Source organism: Artibeus jamaicensis, unplaced genomic scaffold (assembly GCF_021234435.1).
Source record: "Artibeus jamaicensis isolate MK-2021 breed Jamaican fruit bat unplaced genomic scaffold, CSHL_Jam_final contig_519, whole genome shotgun sequence".
Lineage (NCBI taxonomy): Eukaryota > Metazoa > Chordata > Mammalia > Chiroptera > Phyllostomidae > Artibeus > Artibeus jamaicensis.
Window position 1 is genome coordinate 13,265,707 of NW_026521871.1, and position 21,746 is coordinate 13,287,452.

The window sequence follows — 21,746 nt, forward strand, 5'->3', positions numbered from 1 at the left end:
AGGAAAGCCCCAAGCGAGCAGAGACCTATTGAGTTGTAAAGGTCACCGTGTCTGAGCTCTTAGACCCCTTTAAACTGACCAAGTCCAGGGTGACTTATATCCTTCCCATAGGCTGCCTGTGGCAGTTGAGCCCCTTGACCCCTCTTATCAGGACAGGTTAGGGCAGGGAAGAAAACTGCTGTCCTGCAATGACCTCCAAGGGGGCCTCAGTGCCTGTTTGGTCTGGATGGGCCTCCCACCACTGAAAGTCTACTTCTCCAGCTCACCTACTGCCACTGCACCCCACACTATTTCTCTCCAGCCACACTGGATGTCTGGCTATTCTTGAGACTTTAGAGCTTGCTTTTGCATTTGCTTTGGCTGTGCCCCCTGCCTGGAACAGTCTTCATTCAAGTCACCTCATTAATGGTTAGTTCCCTGCTCAAGTGGTCTCTCATTGGAGAATAATCCTGCCTAAAGTAGTGTCTTTGCTCCAGGCACCCTCTGACCCATTACCCCGCTTGTGTCCCTCAAAGAGTTTAAATCATGTTGTGTATGTATCCTCTCCTGGTCCTGGTCAACCTTCTCACACTAGTGTCAGCTCTCCAAGGGTAGGAGCCACTTGGTCCCATCTTGATCATAGCTGCATCCCTGTACCTAGAATGCAAACTGGTATGTGTAGTAGGTGCTCAATAAACTTTTGTAGAAGTTAGACACATATGGCACAGTGGCAGGCAGAGAAGGCCTCAATACATAGTGGCTTAAAACAAATGTGGGCACCTGGCCCCCACACTCGGAGGGTGGGTAGCCAAAGACCCTATGCATGACCCATGGACATAAACAATGGTGTGGGAATTGCTTGAGGGAGTGGGGAGTGCTGGGTGGAGGAGGACATAGGGAGAAAAACTGTGACAACTGTAATAGCATAATCAATAAAAATAACTAAAAAATAAATGTGGGCAATACAGAGTGAACCAAGGAAGGAAGAAGGGCTGAATACCCAGAAAACATTCCCTGGAGGTCGATGCCGGACAGATGAGTAAAGGAGGTTGCTATGGTATATCTCACTGGCTTTGGTTCTGTTTTTGCTTTTCCCTCCCTTCCTAGTAAGTTTCCTTTTTGAAAATACTGACCTTGTCTTGGCTCAGCTTAAAGAAAAAGATGTCATAAGAAACCCTCAGCAGAAAACGCGAGTTCTCTGCAGACATGCTCCCTGCGAGCCCCGCCCCCTGCCTCAAAGGCCAGGAACTGTGTGAAGGGCTGCAAACAGAAGCACTCTGGGGAAGCCAGTACTAGGTGCATTTAAGGTTAATGCAGCCCCAAACATTCTGGTTTTATCACCAGGAATTGGTGATCTGGGTACAATTGAGTTAAATTATTTTTGTAATTAAGGAAAAATAAAGGGAACATTCTGGGCTTCTTGTCTAGTTCGGAGAAATTGATTCCAGCATTAACCTGATTTTAAATCGAAACATAAAGTTAACAGCATGCTCAATGGACTCATTGAGGGCCCCCTGGACGCTGAGAAGTCTTAAAACCAACGTGGCTCTTATACTCCTACCTGCCACCGGGCCCACTCTTCACTCTATAGTGGCTTGTCCACCCATTGGCAGGAAGCAAAGCAGCCCTCAGCCCTGCACACACGCATGGCTACTTCCAACCTCCAACCCCATGATCCAGGCCTTTCTAGGCCACCTGCACAGAACCAGCCACACAGGCCAGGGGAGAGGCTGTGGAAGCTTACCCTGGTATTGTTTCCAACAGCAGTCAGCTGGAGAGAGCCTCCACAGCCCACAAGGCAGACCCAGGGTCAATGGAGGGGGCCAAAACACACAAGGTAGAGCAAATCTGGGCACCAGTGTGTGTATGTGTGTGTGGGTTTGATAGTGGTTGCAAATGGATGATGGTATGTGAGCATGTGTTGGTAAAAATATGCATATGAATGTGCCTGCATGTGTTTGTGAGTGTGTGGGATGGGGTGTGCAACAGTGAGCATGCTTGTGAACATGTGTGATGGTGTGTCTGTGTGTTTGCAAGTGTGCGTGTGTTGCTACAGAGAGGTGGCAGGCACCAGTTAGAACTGGAGCAATAGTGATTTCTCGGTGGTGAGATGGAAGGGCTTGAACTGTGCCCCTTATGCATGTGCATGTTTTTTATTACCATTAAGTCAGTTGTTTTGTGTTGTTTTTAACACTACACACCATCCAGCTGTCCCTTCCCCAGCCCTCCCACTAATGTCATCCCTGGCCCCTGCATTTCCTGCCTCTGTGTGACCAGCCCCTTGGCCAGGATCCTAGCTGGGATGTCTTAAAAGGTGGGGCTCTCATCTCCCAGGGCTGCTAAGCCCCAGGGCAGCCCAGGAATCCTGGCAGAGCTGGGAGGATGGGAGGCTACAGACCAGGATCCTGCCCCCCAACCAGGCTGGTCTTGCTCACCGTGCCCCAGGAAGTCATTGGTGGGCAGGAGGGCTTTTCCGGGGACTGGTTTCCTGTCCTGAGACCCTGGCTCCAAGCCCAGGTCGAGCCATTCACTGGGAGTCCGGCAGTCAAACTCCTCATTGTCGAACACCTGAAAGAAAGCAGCTGCCATCAGGAGGAGGCAGACCAACCCAGTGGGGCCTGAGTAGTCTGGGCATGTCAGCATATCGTGGTGCCTACATGGGCTCCTCCCCAGGTGCAGGTGCTGCAGACTGGGAACCAGAGAGCTGAGCCCCTCCTCTGCTGCTCGCAGGTGCCCATGAGTTCTGGCGCTATGAAACCCAGGATCCTTGTCCAGCCAAGTCACCCTACGGTTCAGGCAGAAGGGTAGGTACCTGGGGACATATAGTGGGATATGGGTTCTCTTTCCCACTGTCCAGAGTCATCCAGCTCAGGCCCAAGGTAAGAGATGACCCTTGGATTTTCCTGAGCACCCCAAGACTTGGAAATGATGGAGATTTAGGGTTGTCAGGAGACTACCTTCAGCAGGGCGACTGTGCATATGGATTCGCTCCAGATGCCTCCCTGCAAGACACATTTAGGGCCACGGAGAGGAAGGGGGAGGGGAGGGTGAAAGCCAGAGCAGGCTATCCTCCCCCTTTCTCCTCCTGGGACTCAGTGTGCTTGTCAGTACCCAAAAGGGGCTGCAATGATGCCTTCCTCCACTCCTGGTCTCCCTCTTTTGGTGAGCCCAGAGCAGTGGTCAGGGAGGCCTGCACATATTCCACAGTCCAGCTGGGATGCTTCTTGGTACCTGTGGATTGGGTGGGGGAAGGAGCATATAGGCTACCAAGGTTCCCAGGGAAACAGTGGAGAATCAGCCTCCCACGGGTCTTGGGGCCCCTCTGTCTCAGGCTAGGATGTTTGAGACCCCTGCGGGGCTCCAATTATGCAGTTGCCCTGTTTGGCAAGTAAGCACTTGTGATTGCCATACCACCCCCTTTCTGGTTTGGCCCCTCAGCCGAGGGGCCTCCAGCCCTCCATGGAAGCTGTGCTCACCTTCAGTGGGAGATAAATGGGGAAGAGCGGGTCATTGCCCTGCTCTATGGTCTGGGGGTGGGAGGGGTCTGGGTGCCTGGGCATGAGCTTGTTGGAGTCGATGCCCTCTCTGGCCAGCAACTGCTCAATGTCCAGGCTCAGGTACAGCCTCTTCCTCCTGGTGGAGGAAGACAGGGAATCTCATGACTGCTTGTGTGAGGTGGCTGGCTTGGTAGGTGTTAGCAAAAGCCCACAGGGTAGAGGTGGTAAGGATGTGGCCCAGGGACCCCTTCAGGGCAACTTGCGACTCTGGGACTCATCAGGGAGTAGTGTGATGGCTGGAACTGGTATACTGGGCTCCAACTGCCCTTCTGTCCTGCCTGGGAGTTCTACCACATTGACCCAAATATCACCCCCCCCCAGTTCCATGGCATGAAAAGCAATTTGTTCGTATCAAGAGACCAAAGGACTAGTGGGTTTGATTTGAACACTTGCACACAGGCTCATTTTAGTGACCTCTGGTGTGGGAATGGTCACTGAACTGCCTGCTATCCCTTGCCCTGAGTTGGGCAGACACAGCCTTCTGAAGACAGGCCCTCCTCCCACCCACCCAGCCATACCTCTCAATCTCAGTCTTGCGGGGGCACTGGCCCGGCAGCACCAGGAAGGGCACCTGCACCTTGGGCTCAAAGGCCTGCAGTGGGAAGTCAGCCTGGGTGAGCAACTGGGTGGTGGGCCCGATACGCTGCCGCTCCAGGCGCTCCTTGAAGTCCTTGGGAACCTCAAAGGTTGTGACTATAGGTAGAGGAAGGGGCAGGAGCTGCAGAGACTCAGACTGGGGCCCAATACCCCTGCTCTAAGACAAAGCACTAGGCAGGGATTAGGCATATACACTACTTTGGGGCATGGGAGTCTCAGAGCTAGCCTACGGTCAGGCAGTGGCAGGGGAAGCCAGACAGAGCACCAGGCACCCAAGGGAGTACAAGCCTGAGGGATGAGGGCCTCCAGAAGGTCTGTTAGGTCCTGTTCTAAGCTCAGAGGCATCACGCTGCCCATGACCCCAGCACCAGTGGCCACTGCTCAAGCCAGATGCTAAATCAAACCACAAATGAAGATTACAACTAGACAGGAAGGCCAAGCGGTAGCTCCTGCATATTTGGGATCTGTTCCTGCTACCCCTGCCCTAGAGGCCCCCCAAAGCATATGAGTCTGAACACCATTCACTCCCTGGGACCATTTCTTGACTCCAGGCATCCTGGATAGTGTAGGGTAGGGGCACCCCAATCTGGACCCTGGGGGACCTTCAAGTCGAAAAGTGGACACCCTACTGAGACAACCAGGACGGGCAGAGGCTTCCACTCCAGGTCTCAGGGGAGGGGAGCTGGTGGACGCAGGCCTACTAATAGGGTGACCATTCCAGTTTGCCTGGGACTGAGGTGTGGTTCAGGCTGTTTAGTGGAAAGTTCCAGAAAAACTGAGACTGTAGAGATGGGAAATGAGGTATGGGAATATGCTTCAGGAGATAAGCCACCTTCCCCAGGTGACTGGCTGGGCTCAGGACAGCTAGGTGATGACTCCCGTCCACTCTCCTGGGAGGCCCTGGTGACCCTCCTTGGACCAGATCATTTCTGAGGCTCAGCAGAGAACACTTGCCTTCAGATGTAGTCCATCTTTCACCAGAGCTGTCAGGTCCTCAGGGAAACCTCACTGCCTCACAGCACCAAAAAGTCCTGGCCAAGAGGGCTGTTCTCAGACCCCCAACCACCTGCTCTTGAGCCTGTGGGTCTGTGAGACCATTCCACTCCCAGAATCATGGGTTCCTGGCCCTGAATCTCAGGGGCCAAGAAGAAGCCAGGGTGAGAACAACAAAGCGTGGCCTCTGGCCCCTGCTGCATCCATGAGTCTGAGGTAGGCTTCTTCAACATTCCCCTTTTTGTCACATGGTTGGGGGCGAAGAGCTGCTGACCACCCCCACCTTACCCTGCCATGGGTGGTAGAAGCATCATTCCCTATTCCCAGTAACCCCACAGCTCTTACATCTGTGGTTTGTAACAATTTTCTGGGCCACGTATACTTGTGACTCTGGATCCTCAGATCACAGCACGAATGCTTATGCATGTGACGTCTCCTGTGCCACTTTGGGAGGTTCACTAACCCCATAGGGCCCATGGGCCCCTACAGTACTAATCTGGGTAGTGCCAGCAAGGAGCTAGGCCTCTGCTAGGGTTGGAGAGGACTGGCAGACAGCTGGGACCGTGGGGCACCTGTGCCTGATCTAAGGGGGCAGGCATCCTGTCTGCCGGCCTGTTGGGAGAACCCCACCTAATTCCTGACTGTCACTCAGGGCCCCGCCTTGCTCGTTGTCTCTCCTAGAGCCACCCTATTCTTCCCTCTGCCAAGGGGGACTGCCCCCACCTCCCCACTCCCTGCAGATCTGTACCAGTCCTTACAAAACTCATCAGAGAGAAGAGTCTTTTTTTCCTCCAGGAAACACCTCCAGGACACGTTCCCGTGTCAGGCCCTCTTCTAGAGGCTGAGGCCCTAGTGGGGAACAGCTCAGACACAGTTTTGGCCTTCTCCAAGCCCCGTTCCAGGGGAGGCAGAAAATACACATGTAGATGCCCTACCCCCACCTCCAGCTGGGTGGAGGGAACTGGACCCGTGGCTCTCAGCAACCCCAGTCCCCCAAGGCCCTAGTCACAGCTCTGCTAAGAGGAAAGCACTCAGTGAGCCCCCAGTTCAGCGAGCTGGGCCCTCGCAAAGCACCTCATCTCTTGTCATCCTCATTTTACATTTGAGGAAACTGAGACTTTCAGCCTGAGGCTAGAGGCCCTGCTTCTAACTGGACCTGCTCACCCAGCTCTCCAGGGCACTGACCTCTTGGGGAGAACTTGTCCAGGTCGGCCTGCCGTAGGAGGTTCTGGTTCATGCAGGGGCCACGGCATACTTCCTAGAACCAAACCCCAGAACCCCAAGGCAGAATGAGCATCCTGGGGACAGGCAGGACCTGGGAGGCACCCCAAGGCCAGGTGTCTTCCCCAAGTCCACTAGGGAGCACCACGGGGGTATGGGGGTAGGGCAGAAACAGTGAGTTTGTACAATTCCTTATTCAGAGGCTACAGTGGACTGCAAGTTGTCACCACCCAGGTCACCCCTGGCCCTACCTTGTTCTGGTCCTCTACTGCCCACTCTGAGAACACTGTTGGTGCGTGTTCAGGAACTGAGTCACAGGACAGAGGTACTGCATGGTCAGCTGGGGTCTCTGTGTGGACCTCCCCTCTCAAGGGCCACTCTGGCACCCCAGGCGGTGTGGGTATCAGTGGGTCCTTGTCCTATCTCTCTTGGCCCCTCTCCCCCACCTAAAGCCTTCCTAATGCTGTCTGATGCCTGTGGGGCTCCATGAACTCTTCTCAGCCACCCCCTCTCTGTTCTGTCCCTGCCCCAAGCCTCTATCTCTCCCCTTACAGTACACCCTCCTCCCCCACATGGCCACTGGCTCTGTCAGGGACCCCAAGCCTTTGTACCTTCTGCCTGGACACTGCCCCCCAGCTTCTTTCTTACCATCTCTTAGATCTCAGCAGTATGCCACCTCATCCAAGGACCCCTCCCAAACCAGAGCTGGGGTGGGGAGGTAACTCCCCGCTAAAGCCATAGCCCCATGACAATAGAGACATGGATATCTCATCTTCACTGTCTCCAGTGCTCAGTTCAGGGCCTGTCACACAGTAGGTGCTCAGTAATGAATTGCTGAGTGAGTGAACAGATGAACAGATGAACAGAAGGATGAATGAAAGGGTGGTGGATGGGTGGGTGCGGGGGTGGATGATGGACAGATTGACAGATGGATGGATGGATAGATAAGGGAACAAATGAACTGATGAATAGATGGGTGGATGGACAGATGGAAGGATGGGCAAATGGAACCCACAAGGGGGGCTCAGGCTGGGTAGGGGACAGTTGCCACACTCACCCCAAGTTGATCCAAGGTTCCAGGGCTGAGGATGTCAGAGTAGAATCCACGCTGCTTCATCAGTGGATACTTCTTTTCAGTGCTTTTCAGGGAGGGTAAAGGTGGGTGGTCGGGGTAAGGGCTTAGAGGTTTCTCTGACCCGGAATCTGGTTCCGGGTTATGTTCTAGGCCTGCATGATTCCTCCTTGGACTATACTTTTGGCTGTCAGGAATACTGCTGCACTCTGGGTCCTGAGGGGTCCTTCCAGGGCTGCAGCCTCCTATGTTAGGCTGTTCCATGCTGTTTCTCAGGGCGATGGCCCAGCCAGAGATCCTAAGAGAAGATATTGGCATCATCGGGCCTTTGCCAGCCTCTTGTCAGTCCCTAGGGACACCACAACACAGGATGCTTTGCTTGCTGCCTGAATCAAGCCCATCTTATGCATGGAAAGAGAAGAGGGAACATGGAGGGAGTGGTCTCTGCCTGATCTGGAACGGCGCACAGTGCAGGGAAGTTCCCACTGGAGACAGGCCTTCCCTGCATGCTGCCTGTGAGAAGTGAGACACAGTCAGGGCTGGTGAGGAGAGTCTGGGAAGCTCTGCAAATGTCCCTACCCCAGTGCATCCTTCTGCACTTGCCCACCTGCTCTCCCCCATGTTACAGAGCAAGGCCTGGCTTCTCACAAGGGGAGACAAAGAGGACAGCCCAGAGCTCACTCACTCAAAGAAGGGCCCTGTTTGGTTCCCCCCAAGTGACTTTTACCCACAGTAGCCCCAGTGTCCAAATAGAGCAGCCCAGCCCTGCTGGTTGCCCTTCCTCTCCCCATGTGGGGATGGGGCTGTGCCCTGCCTCCCCCATCCATTCCTGCCACCCAACCATACCCCAGGATCCAGAGGACTAAACGACCTCCACAGAGGGACCCTGACCTTCCATGGGCCATAGATCCCGCTGCCAGAAACTTTGCTCAGGGTCAGGTCTGTTTAGAAAACATATACCCTCCTCTCTCCCCAAAAGGAGTATCAAATGTGCCACTGGGTTATATAATCATCCACCACCCCAAGGTCAAGGGTGTGCAGAGTTTTCATGGTTGGGTGAACAAGTCCTTGCCAAGCGTCTGTTGCTTTTGGCTGCTTCAGAATGCATCATGGGAGAACTCCTTGGTCAGGGGAGCATTACAAGAAATGGAACAAGGATATGGGGAAAGAAAGGTTTTCATATAATACCGACGCAAAAACAAAAGTGAGTGCGCCTACAATGATCTCAATAAAGATTTAACTAAGGGGAGCAACTTAACTACAGGAAATAGGGACCTGGTCCAAGTAACACCCCTTCCTCCTTTCACATTCCATTTCCCACCCTCTGCACATGAGGAGGAGGCAGCCAGGCGCCTGCAGTACAGGCTGCTCTCTGGGCTTGGTGTTCCGTGCTCTGTCATGTCCATTGTAACCGTCACTGGGACTGGCTGGTGTAGGTTTCCTGTCGGGTCGTGGCAGGGGCATCTTGCCTGGACTGACCTGACCGGTGGGTGGGCAGCTGGGAATGTTTGGAGCAAGCTCCCCAGTAAATGCTGAAGCAGCCTGCAGCTGCTGAGTCCATTTCTAAGAAGGGGGTGGTGAGTTGGCAAGACCACTTGAGGGACTGTGGAGGGCAGATGGGGCTCTGGTTTCTATCCAGCCAGCCGTATCCCACCAAAACTCTGCTCTCTGAATTCACTCCCTGGTGGCCAGCGGCTTCCTAGGGCAGGTGCTGAAAAGAATGCTAAGTTTGGTCTGCTTGTCTGACAATAACCGGCCCTTCCCAGAGCACCCTGAAAAACAGAGGAGCCCCTGGGGATCAGCCCCATCATGGCTGCAAACCTACAGATGTCTGCCTCATCTTTGAACAAATAGAGAAGGCCTTGGAGAGACGAGGGTCCCTGCTCCACAGAAAAGCGTTCCATTTCTGTTCCCCCAGCTCCCAAACAAGCTTGAATATGCTCAGCTGCTTCACTGGTATGTTATAAGGGTTGACAGAGATAGATGCAAAAAATGTCCAGGAAACCAGTGTCACTGATGGCAAAAGGAGTCTGTGATGGGGGGATTTGCTGCCCCTTTGAAACATTTCCCTCTGAGCAGGTGGGCAGTGTCCAGGCAGGTCCTGAGAAGGAAGGTGGAAGTGTGAGCTGCAAACCCAGAGTCCTGTCTCCTCTCTGTCCCTCAGCCCTTCACAAGGATCAACAGCTGCCTTCCAGTCCCCCTCCTCCAGCTCTGGGGACTTGTACATTGCCGGTGGCCACAGGACCTGTGACACACAGACAGGTGGAGAGACAGAAACACCTCTCTCTTCTGTCACAGCCCCGTGGGTGATGGCAGCCTCTGCATGGGAATGGGCATGGCTGGCAAGAGGGTTCCCATTCAGACCATTTGTGTGCGGAAGTTGGCCAGTAAGGTGCCATGGGTGATCCAGTGTTGGGAATGGTAAATATTATCTAGAGGCTTGGATATAGTTCATGCATCATCTCATTTAAAACTCTGAGGTAGAAACAGAGACTATCTTCACTGCTCAGAGGTGGGAAAAACAAGGCTCAGAGAGGTTAAATAACCTATGCAAGGTCACACAGCCAGCAAGAGGCACAGTCGGAATATGAAACCAAGTTATTCCCCCCCCCCCCGTCAGATCAACTAGCCCTAGTTGGAGCCCTATTGTCTGGAGCTAGAAGAAGCTTCAGGTTGGACTCAATGACATTCAACACCATGTGGCCAACCACCTGCCAGGCACTGCACTGGATGGCCATGATGAACCAGGGTATTCAATCCTCACAACAGGTTTTGTTTTTTGTTTTGTTTTTTTTTTACCACCAGTCCACAAGCAAGGAAACTAAGGTTTATTGAAGTAAGAAACTTACGAAGGACACATAACCAGTATGGAAACTGAAGTTTTCCTCTCTGGCTGACGTAAAGGTCCATGTCCCTAGCACCACCACACAGTGGTTCTCAAACTGTGTACCAAGGAACCCTGAGGTTCTGCAAAGTGTGTACCTGTGGGGAGAAGGGCCTAAGCAGCAGGGCCTCTAAGCCACCCACCCCGATTCAACAAGGACCTTGTTCCCTCATGATTCAGGTCCCAGGGTCCTGTGTAGGATTTTATTTGACAAGTAGATCTGTGGCTTAAGGGTTTTTGAAAGTCTGTGTCCTTGTGGGGCCACCTGCAAATGATACTGTGGATGCTAATAACCCCACAGACCTGGGCTCTCTCCGCCTTTTTGGAGCACTCACCTGACGTGACCTGATCTGTGTCCATCCCTCCCCCACTGTCTGAGACTCCTTCCTCCGGTGAACATCTCCCCTTATTATAAATGCAAACATCGGTCTCACCTGCCTGCTGAGCATAAGGGCTGAAAATGCAGAAAATTTCCAGTAACATTGATCTTTAGAACCTTTGTACTTAGCACAAGGCTGACACGGCCTTCGTATATATAGAGTAGGTGCCAGGAAAGTGTTTGCCTAGTTACTGAATGAACGAAGTGCGTAAAGGGAGGCGGTTGAGCTCTGTAACAACTGGTGAGATAGGTGGCATAATACTCTGCCAATTTAGAGATGGGGACACAGAGGACTAAGGAGACTGGATGTGGTCACAATCAGGAGAGAAAGCGGGTGGCTGACTAATAAGGACCAGAATCTCGGCTCCTTCCCTGCCAGGGTCTTCCATAGGAGGAAGGGGGCGAGGAGCAGGGTCCCCAAAACGGGTCCGGTAAATACAGGACTTTATCTCCAAGGCTGTTTTAAAATGCGCCCACCCCTTTCTCACTTGCCAAGGCTCAGGAAACTGCGCTCAGATTCGGGGGGCAGGGATGTGGAACCGGGGCTGGGAGGATGTCCTCCTTACTGTCATGTCTATTCACCCTCTGCGCCTTTTGGGGTCCCCCTGCCCGTGCTCGCCCTGCCAAACCTCCGGCCCACAGACCTACCCGCTGCACCAAGCAACGTCGCGTCTGGTGGCCGTTCTCTAGGAAGGTAGGTTGGGCCGTTGCTAAGGGGCTGGACCATCTGGCTCTGTGGGGCCGGAGCTTCCGTAGGAACCTCCCAAGCCTGCACCAGCCTCCCCCGCACCCTCCGACACTTGGTTCCTCCCCCCCCCCCCCCCCACTACTTGTTGCTTCCCCTTCCTGGACCTGGGCCACTTCGGAGGAGCGGGAAAGTGTCAGCCCTCTAGGTTGTCAGGTCCAGGCCCCACAGTCCCTCTTCCCTCCCAGACTCTTTTAAAATAACAGACAAGAGAACTAAATGCAGTGAGAGAACTTTGAGTGAATCCTGTTTTTTTTTTTTTTTTAGCTTTGTAAATACTTTGGGGAGAATAATAGGGGAAATTTACAAACTGGAAGTTTGCATTTAAGCCACAGCTGCAGGACCAGTGGCTAGGTTGTTGCTGAAAGGGTGGCTTCTGGTTCTCTCCAGGGGTGCTCAGTGGAACAGCCACCGGTGGCAACTCCTCTCCTGTGCCTCCTCAAGGTGGGCGGTGGGTGCACCTGCACCCCCTCCCTAGTTTCAGGCATCCCATTGCTCCAGTGACTGCATGGGTTCAGGCTGTTATACTCCTGCCTGTCCTGTATATTAAATTATATTTAATTCTCTTAGATGTGATCATGGTATTACGGTTATATAGGAGGCTGTCCTTGTCTTAGCTGATGTGGACTGAAAATTTTCAGGACAAATGTCACAATGTCTTCTGCTGCAACTTCCCTTTCAAGCACTTCTGCAAAATTGATATATAGGTAAGTATAGGTAGCTCCTGGCCACGTAGCTCACTTGGTGACAAAATCATCCAGATATGCCAAGGTTGGGGGTTTGATTCCTGGTCAGGGCACATACAAGAATGAATGCATAAAGTGGAACAATAAATCAGTGTATCTCTCTCTCTCTCTCTCAAATCAATAAAAAATTTTTTAAAAGTATAGTTAGGAGATAAAGCAAAAGTGGTCCAACAATTAGGGGTTCTGAAGGCTTACAGATGTCTACCCTATCGGTCTTTAAATTTCTCTGTAAGAAAAAGAGATGGGTTACAAACCAAAAGACAATTTAAAAATCACCCCACCTTAACCTGAGAACCCCTGCCCAGAACCTTCTCAGAATTGGCCCCATTTTATAGGTGGGGAAACTGAGGCTTGGTAAGACAGGTTGGTATTAGAGGAGGTAGTAGGACCTCGCTCATTACATAAATGTCCTATTTTATTTGACATTTTAGTAATGCTGGCTTGGTGCCAGGCCTGTGCTGGCCACTAAGTGTCCAGACTTGAGTTGGACCCTGTCCCTACCATAAAATGTCTGTTCAGTTGGAGAGCCAGAGAGGCCAGGCATCAGGAACTCAGAGGGAGATGGTGATTCAGCCTTTGCACAGGCTTCTGCTTCCTCTGTCCAGAGCGTCTCAACTCCTACTCCTGGCCAACTCCTTTCCATCCTTCAGGACCCTATGCTGGTGCAACCTTTCCTGACCCCCAACCATGGTTTTATTTGCTTTTCTTGCTGGCATTCACATGATAGGTACTCAGTGCATACTGTGGGAAGAAGGAAGGAGGGTGAAGAGGATTGGAAGCAAGGGTGGCTATAGCTCTTGGACCCCCCCAAAGCCCTGTTTTGGGCAGCCTGACTCCTCTGTGGATTTGGGGATAGGCTGTGTACCCCACTTAACCTGTGGAGAGGCACTTGCTTCCCTGCTTTTGTCTGACACTTCCCATACTGGGTATAGCTGTCCAAAAAGCTGCAGTACCCATCCAGTTGCCAGGGCAACATCAGCCCATGGTGGGACGTCAGGGATGACAGGGGCAGAGTGCTGATTCTGAAAAGTTGCCAAGCAACACAGTGGGTTGGTGACATCATGCGGGCCATGGCTGTTGGACACATAAACAGGCCACTGCAGACAGAAACCACTCTCAAGAGGTTCAGCTCACAGGGTCACTCACCCTCTACTGTGCAGTGGTCGCTGTTATGCCTCTGAGCTGGCAAGTGGACTTGAGTAGTGGGGACCGGGGAGGGGCTGCTTTTCCCAGCAGCCCTGGCAGCTCTACCTTGTACCTCCACCTGTGTGGACAATGGGTGTGACTGCCTCCCTCCCTCCCTGGCAGGAGACTGTGGCTCAGTCTGGGTCTCAGGTGCCCACCCTTTAAAGCCCCCATCTTCTTCAACGGTTGGGCATAGGATCAGGCTCTGGTGTCCCTGCCCTGCCTGGAGGCCACCATATTTACTTGTTCCCTGGGAGAGGAACAAGGAGCTGAGCCATGAGACCAGCCTGAGCTCCTTGCCCCTCCTGTGATGGGAGGGCAGTTTCTTGCCCTATATGAGCTAAAAGGAGGTCAGATTTGCTCTTGTTGAAATGAGGGGAGACCAGGTTTCTGCCAGTGCTTGTAGGGGGGCAGTTCTCTGTCCACCTCTGGTGGCCTGGAAGCTCAGGGCTTTGGCAGACAGACTGCTTAGGGTGCCCTGCCCCAGACCATGCCTTTCAGGCAAGGGGTGTGAGGGCATCACAGACCCGTGCTCCCCTTCCTCGTGCCTTCTTGCTGGCAATGCTGAGGCAGAAGCACTGCTTCACTGGCTGCAGAGATGAAAGGTCCCAAGTGAATGGGAGACAGAACAGACCCTTCACGTGGCTGGCCCACTGGACAGAGAGCAACAGACATCCAGGTGAGGTGGCTGGAGCTACCTGCTCTCTGCCTGCCCCCAGCCAGCCTGTTGGGCCCCCAGGATCTCTCTCTGAGTTGCTAGGCCAGGGGCTCTGAGCTGCCGCCAAGTGAAACCAAGTCATAGGCATGAGGGGTGTCAGAGAGGGCAGTGTGAGGTCAGGAATTCACCCTCTCCCCTGACCCTCCCTCACGCTGCCATTGGCCAACTGGCCTCAGCAGCTCTGGCCAGAATTTTTCTTGATGAATAAAAATGGAGACAATTGGCCTGCTTTGATCCATGTGGCCTGCTCGACAGCCCAGATCACAAGGAGGAGGAGGATTGAGAAGCACTGGCCCGTGGATGCCCAGTTCTCATGCCGGTCCCCAGCCAAAGCCCATTCCCACATGTACTCATGTTCAGCTTCCCAGCTGGAATCTTCTCTCTTTTTCAGTTTTTCTACAACTTTCCATCCCATCTCAGGCTACACCTCTTCAGGAAGCCTTCCCTCAGCCCACAGAACACATTCACATTCTCCGCAGGGGTCCCAGAGGACTATGGTTATTAGCACTTGGTAGGCAACCATACAGCGGTCACTGTTGTGTCCTCCAACGGGAGGGTAGACTTGAGCAATAGGACCAGGGGTTACTGCTTTTCCCAGCAGCCCTGCCAATCCATCAGTCCTAGAAAGACCCTCAGGAAATGACCAGGAGGCAGAGCACCCACATTGCAGCCACCACCTGGAGATGGTGTCTGCTGCACACGGCCCCTCTTCCCCAGTCCACCTCCCTCTGACCTGTAATTCCAGACCATGCCAGGGGACAGGGCCCAGGATGCTGAGGCTCTGCTCTCCAGAAGCAGCTGCCAGGAAAGGTTTTCCACCAGCCCCTACCTACTTGGGCCAAAGCTCCAGATGACGTCTTCCAAAAGACATTTCCATGGGGCCTTGAGAAGCTGCACGGAGAGTTGTTCATCATAATGAGGCTCTAAGTGCCTTTGATTTCCCTTCAATCCCAAGGAGCTTGGGGAGCACTGGCTGAGTGGTCTCTTGGTAGTGAGTGGCCTCATCCCTGCCCCACCAAGTGCCTCCACCCCTGCACTCCAGGGATCCTAAGTTAATTGGGTCTGGGGGCCAAACTGCCATTCTGACCTTTGGCCCACCCCTAGAAAGGTCCATGACAAGGCAGGAGGCATGGGCCCTGCTGCCAACTTACTGGGCAAGCCTCTTGCTAGGCCTCAGTTTTCCATCTGTGTACAGTGGGGAATACAAATCTTGCCCAGCCCTGTACTGGGGCCACCTGTACAGAGTGACCTGAGGGCACCAGGACTGTTACCCTGCCCCGAATACCTCTGTATCTAGCAAAAAGCATTGCCCTCGCCAGATCTCTGTGATGGAGTGTGGTTTGTTCAAGAGAAGGAATTCCTCATTATCAGAGGCAAGGCAGCTGCAGTGGCCCACGTGCACTAGTCAGGGGCATTCCAACCACTAGGGTGGCGTCAGAGCTGTCAGTCTCCTTGACAATCTGCTCCCTCACTCCAGGTCAGCAACCTGAGGTGGTGAGAATGGAGGGCGCTCACCAAGTTTGCAGCAGAGTAATACGGGAATGTGGGGCTGTTCTGCAGGGTTTAGGAAGCAGCTTGAATGTGGCCCAGGAGAAAAGACCAGTTGCCATTGGAATCTCCTTCCCATTCTAGGAGGATGGCATCTGCCAGGGCCTCCCGTTTCTCCTGCCCGTCTGTTTCTTCCCCGTCTGGTGGGCGGTGTCAGAGAGCCAGACCCCGAGAGTTCCCAGATCAGTTTCCCCTCCTGAACTGGACTGTCGGATCGCCAGAGGTCCCTCCAGGCCACCCTTTCACAGCACTCACTCTCCCTGTGGAAGGGTGGGCGGTGTCCCTGCCCTGGTGTCCTGTTCTTTCCCCCATAGCTTCCCTCAAGAACCTGGCACTGATGGGACCCCCGTACCGTGCCTCTATACACTGAAGGGGCCTATAGAAAATGTCATCTCTACCTCCAAGCTGTGACTTTTAATTGTGCGGGAGGGCATCAGGTTTCCAGGTGGTCTAAGAGCGGGGCCTGAGACAACCCCTTCCCTCTTCTCTTCACAACCTACCTGCCCACCCTAAACCAGCTCTGGGGACATCCCAAGTAAAGGGAAACTTAGTCTTGGAGGCCCCAGGGGAGGGAATGGCTGCTCCCACCTTAGAGGTCAGGAGACTGAGGCCCTGAAGTACAGACCTTGTCGAGGACACACATACTGCTGGCCAGGCAGAGCTGGCTTGGCAGCTGGATCCTCTGCTCTGGACCGGGGTCCTCCCCAGCTACCTCTCCTGGTTCCACAGCCCCTCTTGGCTGGCCTTTAAAGCAGGCAGCTGGGCCCGAGGATGGGCAGGGATTGCCTCGGGGAGGGTGCCTGGGCAGGGGAGCAGGTGTGGGGTGTGGGGGATAGCAGGTGCAGGATAATGGGGCCGCCAGGGAGGCCCAGGGAGCAGGTGCTGCCGTGGAGGGGGTGAAGTTGTCATTGTATGCCCAGCTCTGGAGGGGGACCCCTATGAGCCCCTGGGCCACCCTGGCTGAGGCTCAAAGGTCGTCCAGATGCCTGGGCTCAGGCACACAGCCAAGCCCCTCCCCTGGGTCCCAGCAACCGCCAGGTTGTCATGACAACAAGCACTTTCATCCCTGTCCCTTTGTCTGGTCATGGTCCAGCTTTTGTGGACCAGACATAGTTGGGGGGTACAGAAAAGGGGGCCTTGCCTCAGGACACACTCAGCTGGGGCGGAGCTGTGAGCTGCAGCAGAGGGGGCCAGCGGGCAGGTGAAAGAAAACTGGAGAGACCAAAAAGGCTTGGCTTTGCTAGCCACTGACCCCTGCAGTCTCCTCTTCCAGTGGCTGACCACAGCCTCAGGGCTGGGTCTGCGGGCCTGGGAGTGGCCTGGGGCCCAGGCTGTCCTGTCCTTTCTGAATCTCATTTTTCCTCCTGTGAGTGGATCTGTGGACAGCCCCTCTCCCCTGGTGCCCTGTGGCTCTGAGATGTGAAAGAGCATGGTCCAAACTGGAGTTTGATAACTCTCCTGTACAACAGGGGAAACTGAGGCACAGAGCAAATCTAGGCCTTGGCCGAGATTACACCACAGTAAACAAGTGGCAGAGCCAGGCCTGCAGGGGACCCAGGACCTCAAGGCATCTGACCCTCAAAGCAAATGCAAATCTAGCCCCAAGGTCATCCCTCCTTCTGACACCCGCACTTGGGGGAACCTAGCCTGTTCTGAGTGAGCTTCAGCAAGGTCTGCCATCATCCATGGGATCTGGGGCTCTGCAGGCCCCTCCCACTCAGGACAGACTCCCACCTCACGGACAGACCACAGAGATGGCGGGCTCTGGTGACAGGCCCCAGAGGTGCCTCAGGCAGACAGTTCAGTAAGGGTGGGTTTGCATCCCCCCCCTTCTCAGCCACCACTGGTCCCTCTGAATGAGACCTGAGGAGCAGGGGGCCACAGGGAGGGTCTGGGGCTGCACCTGTAACTTCAGGGAATGGTGAGCCCAGAACAAATTTAAACAACAGGGCAGGCCCCACATTGAAACACAGCTTGGCCATCTCAAGAAAATGTCACTTCCTCTTCCTCACAAACATCTCCCTCTGGGATTAGCTCTGCACCTGTGCTGGATGTCAGAGGGGGAAGCATTGGGGTCTGGTACATGAGGCCAACAGATGGATGCAGGGTCTGGGCTGAGGCTGCACCACTGGACAGCTCATGCCAGGAGAAGGACAGTGTCCACCTCTGTAGTTATTCATTCTTGTTATGGGTGAATAACCCATAACTGAGGAGTTAGCCTGTGCTCATGAGGTTTATACACATCATGTCATTTAATCCTCGCACCAGCCCAGACAGGTTAAGCTGTCTTGGGAAAGGAGATCAGCAGACTGACCCGAGGGGTAGGGGAGGGTAAGAGGCAGAGCTGAGGCCACTGATAGGCTCAGGGGATTTTAGCTGCGGGGAAAAGTTTTTATAAAGACCCAAGTGAAGGCTTCACAGGTGGCAGGGAACTCTCTGTTATGAGAGACATGCAAGCTGGCTGGGGTGCCTATCATTCAAACACCCGAATGGAAATGGAGTACTTGTCCAGAGCATGTAAGACCTAAGGTATCGATCCCAGCCCCTGTCCAGTCCTGGACGGTACAGAGAATGCAGCACCCTCCCCCCTGGTCAGGAAGGGGCTGAAGGACAGAGCAGGGACACTCTGCCCAGAACTATCACCTTATTATCCCGTCTCCAGGGGTGGCTTTCACTTTCTGACATGTCTCAGTGACAAGTCTGAGGAATGGGGCTGGAGCACAGGTGGGAACACAAGGCTGGGAGTAAGCACCCCAAATTTTGCATCCTAGGCACTTCACTCCCCTCACCCTGGTCCCAGCCCTGGGGAATGTCTCAGAGCCCAGCTGCACTCCCAAGGCCGCCCCCTAGGGGGCTGCCATCAGCTCTGCCTGCGTCCCCCACACTCAGCCGCTCCTCTCCAGATCCGCAGCCGCAGCCCTGGCCTCTAAGCTGCCAGTCACCAGGACATTCTCCACCCAGCAGCCCTGCTTAGGCTCTTCCTGGCCCCTCAGTCCTGCCTGATTTGGCTTCTCATTTCTCCCACTTGGCACCTCATGCTGTCCCTCTGGCCAGAGGGAGGCCCACTTAGTTCCTGTCACATACCAGGGGCTCGCTCCTCCTCTCTTGGATCGTATCCGCTGGAGCCCAGAGACAGCTTTTCTCTCGGGTCTGGGTTAAGCACCCCTGTGCTCCCATAGCCATGACAAAACCGTGTGTCTGCCTCCTCAGAGAGACCAAAGGCACCATGGGGCAGGGTCCAACCTGTTTCGCCCAGTCTTGTGTCCCCAGCCCTGGTCCTGGCCTGGCACGGAGGAGATGCTCAGTGAGTGACAGCTGAATGGATGAATGGATGAATGAATGGGAGTGTGACCAAGGCAGGGAAGACTGTCCCACACCCTGAAGTCAGCTGGGTGCAGAAGCTAAGATAGGAAAGCTGGGGCAAGAGACTGACTGGGCCAGCAGGTCCTCTGTAGTGGCCTGGGGCATGTGAGGTCTCAACTCATCCACTGCCTCTAAGTCACATATTTCCTTTCAGCAAAGTCCTTTTACAGTCTTTCTGAGGACTGCCATGTGATATGAAGGCATTAAAAGTTTCAGCCATGGTGTGCCCACCCTGCTCAGCCAGAGGGGAAAGACGCCTGTTGGTGGCTTTGTACACCCCACACTCCTGCCCCTGACACCCGGCCAGAGAGGGAACGCATTTGAGAGTGCAGTAGGTTTTCCTGGGCCTGACTGACCTTGAACCTTCAGCTACTGTTCACTCTCCATGGGTGGTCCTTGGCCTGCTTGGCTGCTGCATCCCCCGCCCAGCTGAGTGGCAGTCTCCTGAACTCCCTGGCAGGCTTCCAGACCTCGGGGGAAGCCACCGCCTTTTCCACCACCATTACTGTCTCCGCCACCACGGCTTCTGTGAAAATGCAATTACAGCAAACAGCCGCTGCCTCACTTGAGCCGCGCCATTCACACCTGGAACTAATTAACTTAATTAGGTCTTAATGAGCTACACTGGTTAGAAGGCCTATTTTTACTTAATTATCCCCTAATGTGCTTGCATGGAGGAGCGTGGGTCCTGGAGGACGGCTTGGCGGTGGCCCTGGCAGCCATCTCCTCTCCCTGCAGAAAGGATCCCCAGGACTGATGCCTGTCTGCCAGGAAGGAGCAGGCCCCAGAGAGCTGAGAGCCTTGGAGTGGGGGGGGAGGCCAGAGCCAAGGGCCATGCCTGTGGGAACAGCATCCCCCCACCCCAGCCAGCCCCGTCACTCTGGCTGCCGTGCTGAGAGTGTGGCGGCTGGCTTTGCATTCACAGACCTCTCCCAGGGGAGGGCTGGGCTCAGAGAGTCATTCCTGCTGCTGTCTCTGATGGGGAGCCAGGCTCAGAGAAGTAAGGTGCTTGCCTGAGAACACACAGCTAACTGGTAGTGATGGAGGTCCTCAGACTCTGTGAAGGAGACTTTGAAGCCGATAGGGTCCTGTAAGGATGGGGTCTAGCCCTCTCCAACACTGGGCTGGGTTAGGGTGGGCAGAGGATCATCTGGACTGCTGGCCTCCAGGATTTCCATGACAACACATTCCACCCCTGGTTGGGCCTTGGCTGAGAAAAGCCGTTTGTCTAATCAACTTTCTAGCTTTGGGGCAGGATGAGGTGGTCTTGGCTCACTCAGCAGATATGAGGGAGGCATTGTGACCGGGTCCTTTCTGATTGGCCCCTGCCTTGGCCCTGCTGGGGGGAGCCGTCCTTATTTATTTATTTGATTTAATCTTTATTGTGTTTTTCCCCCCATTACCAGTTAGTGCCCTTAAAAGCCTCCCCCTCACCCCAGCTGCTGGGGGCCTTTAGATGATCTGGCTTCTTTGATCTCTGGGTTCCTGGGACTGGAGGGACACTTTGGCTCTTGTGTGTATTTTAAAGATGGAGCAGCCCCCTCTTGGAAACTCCAGGCTTAAATCTGACAACTGTTCCCTTGGTTCCTCCAGCCCAGTCTGGCTCTCAATTTCCTTCTCATCAGCCAGCCATCCCCTGCATTCTCCTCTTCTGAAAATAGCCACACCATTCACTGATACGCTTAAGCCAGGAACTGAAGAGCCACTCTCGACAACGCTCTCTTACACCCCACAGCCAACCATCAGGAGTCCTGATGGTGCTGCTTCCAAACAGCATCCCCAGATGCCAACCTCCCACCACCTCTCAGCGAGCACCCCAGTTGCGGCCACCATCATCTCCCATTCGGACAGCCCTGCCCTTGGTCTTCCAGCCTCCACAATCCAGTCTCCACCCAGCGGCCACAGTGGTTTCTAAAAATCACTCCCAGTTCAAAACCTTCCAATGTCTTCCTGTCCCATACAGAATAAGGCCCACGGGCCTTGCCTGACCTACAGTGCCTGCCTGCCTGCCTCTCTGGTCCCATCCGCTCCTTTCTCTTCTGTTGTGCCACTCACATGGCTGCTCTTCAGTGCCCCTAAGGCTTCAGGAATTTTGTACTTGCTCCTTCTGCCTAGTATGCTCTTCCCCTGACCTCTAGCTCCCTCGGATCTCGGCTTAAATGTCATCGCAGACTTCCCGGGCCCCATGGCTTAGTCTCCTTGCATGTCACCCTGTGAAGATCTTCTGCATGGCACCTGCATGACATTGTTCTTGTTTTCCTGTCTCTCTCGTCTACAGAATAGGCAACATCGGGCCACGGATTCATCTGTCCTGGCCGCTACGGAATCCCTAGCCTAGGACACCATATGCCTGACACACAATAGGGACTTTTTGTTGAATTGATATTGAGGGAATGCCTTGACCCCCCCCCCCCCATCAAACAGCCAGAGTCCCTGCCCCTTCCTCGTGTTCCCCAGGGCCCACTCAAACACCTCACATTTGAGCGTGGTATCCCCACGTCCTGCCCTGGCCTCCCGGCCTCTGCTCACACTCTCCTACCACCTGAAGTGCTCCTTTCCCCAACAGCTCTGGGCTGAAACCCCTGCCTTGCCAGGCCCTGCGGTGCTGATTCTGACCAATGAGGGAGAGGGTGGGGACCTCTGCCTGTTTGGACTTGTGTGCTTGGCTTGGCTGTTGGCCTTGGCTCTTCCTGGCACCTATCTCTGCCTATCCTTTGGAGGAGACTCCTTGAGCACTAGTCTGTCTGGACCCTGAGGCC

At 54.2% G+C, this 21,746-nt stretch overlaps 1 protein-coding gene across 1 annotated transcript in view; it reads right to left on the bottom strand.

Annotated features, from left to right (window-relative positions):
- DNAH1 (dynein axonemal heavy chain 1) overlaps positions 1 to 7,728 on the bottom strand; it is a 78,156-nt gene extending 70,428 nt beyond the window's left edge. The window contains exons 1-5 of the mRNA XM_037134776.2: positions 7,405 to 7,728; positions 6,312 to 6,384; positions 4,055 to 4,229; positions 3,456 to 3,612; positions 2,415 to 2,547 (exon numbers count right to left, since the gene is read on the bottom strand). Of these exons, the coding sequence (XP_036990671.2) occupies positions 2,415 to 2,547; positions 3,456 to 3,612; positions 4,055 to 4,229; positions 6,312 to 6,384; positions 7,405 to 7,683 (817 nt within the window). The 5' untranslated portion in view covers positions 7,684 to 7,728. The remainder of the gene's footprint in view (positions 1 to 2,414; positions 2,548 to 3,455; positions 3,613 to 4,054; positions 4,230 to 6,311; positions 6,385 to 7,404) is intronic.
- Between the last annotated feature and the right edge of the window lie 14,018 nt (positions 7,729 to 21,746).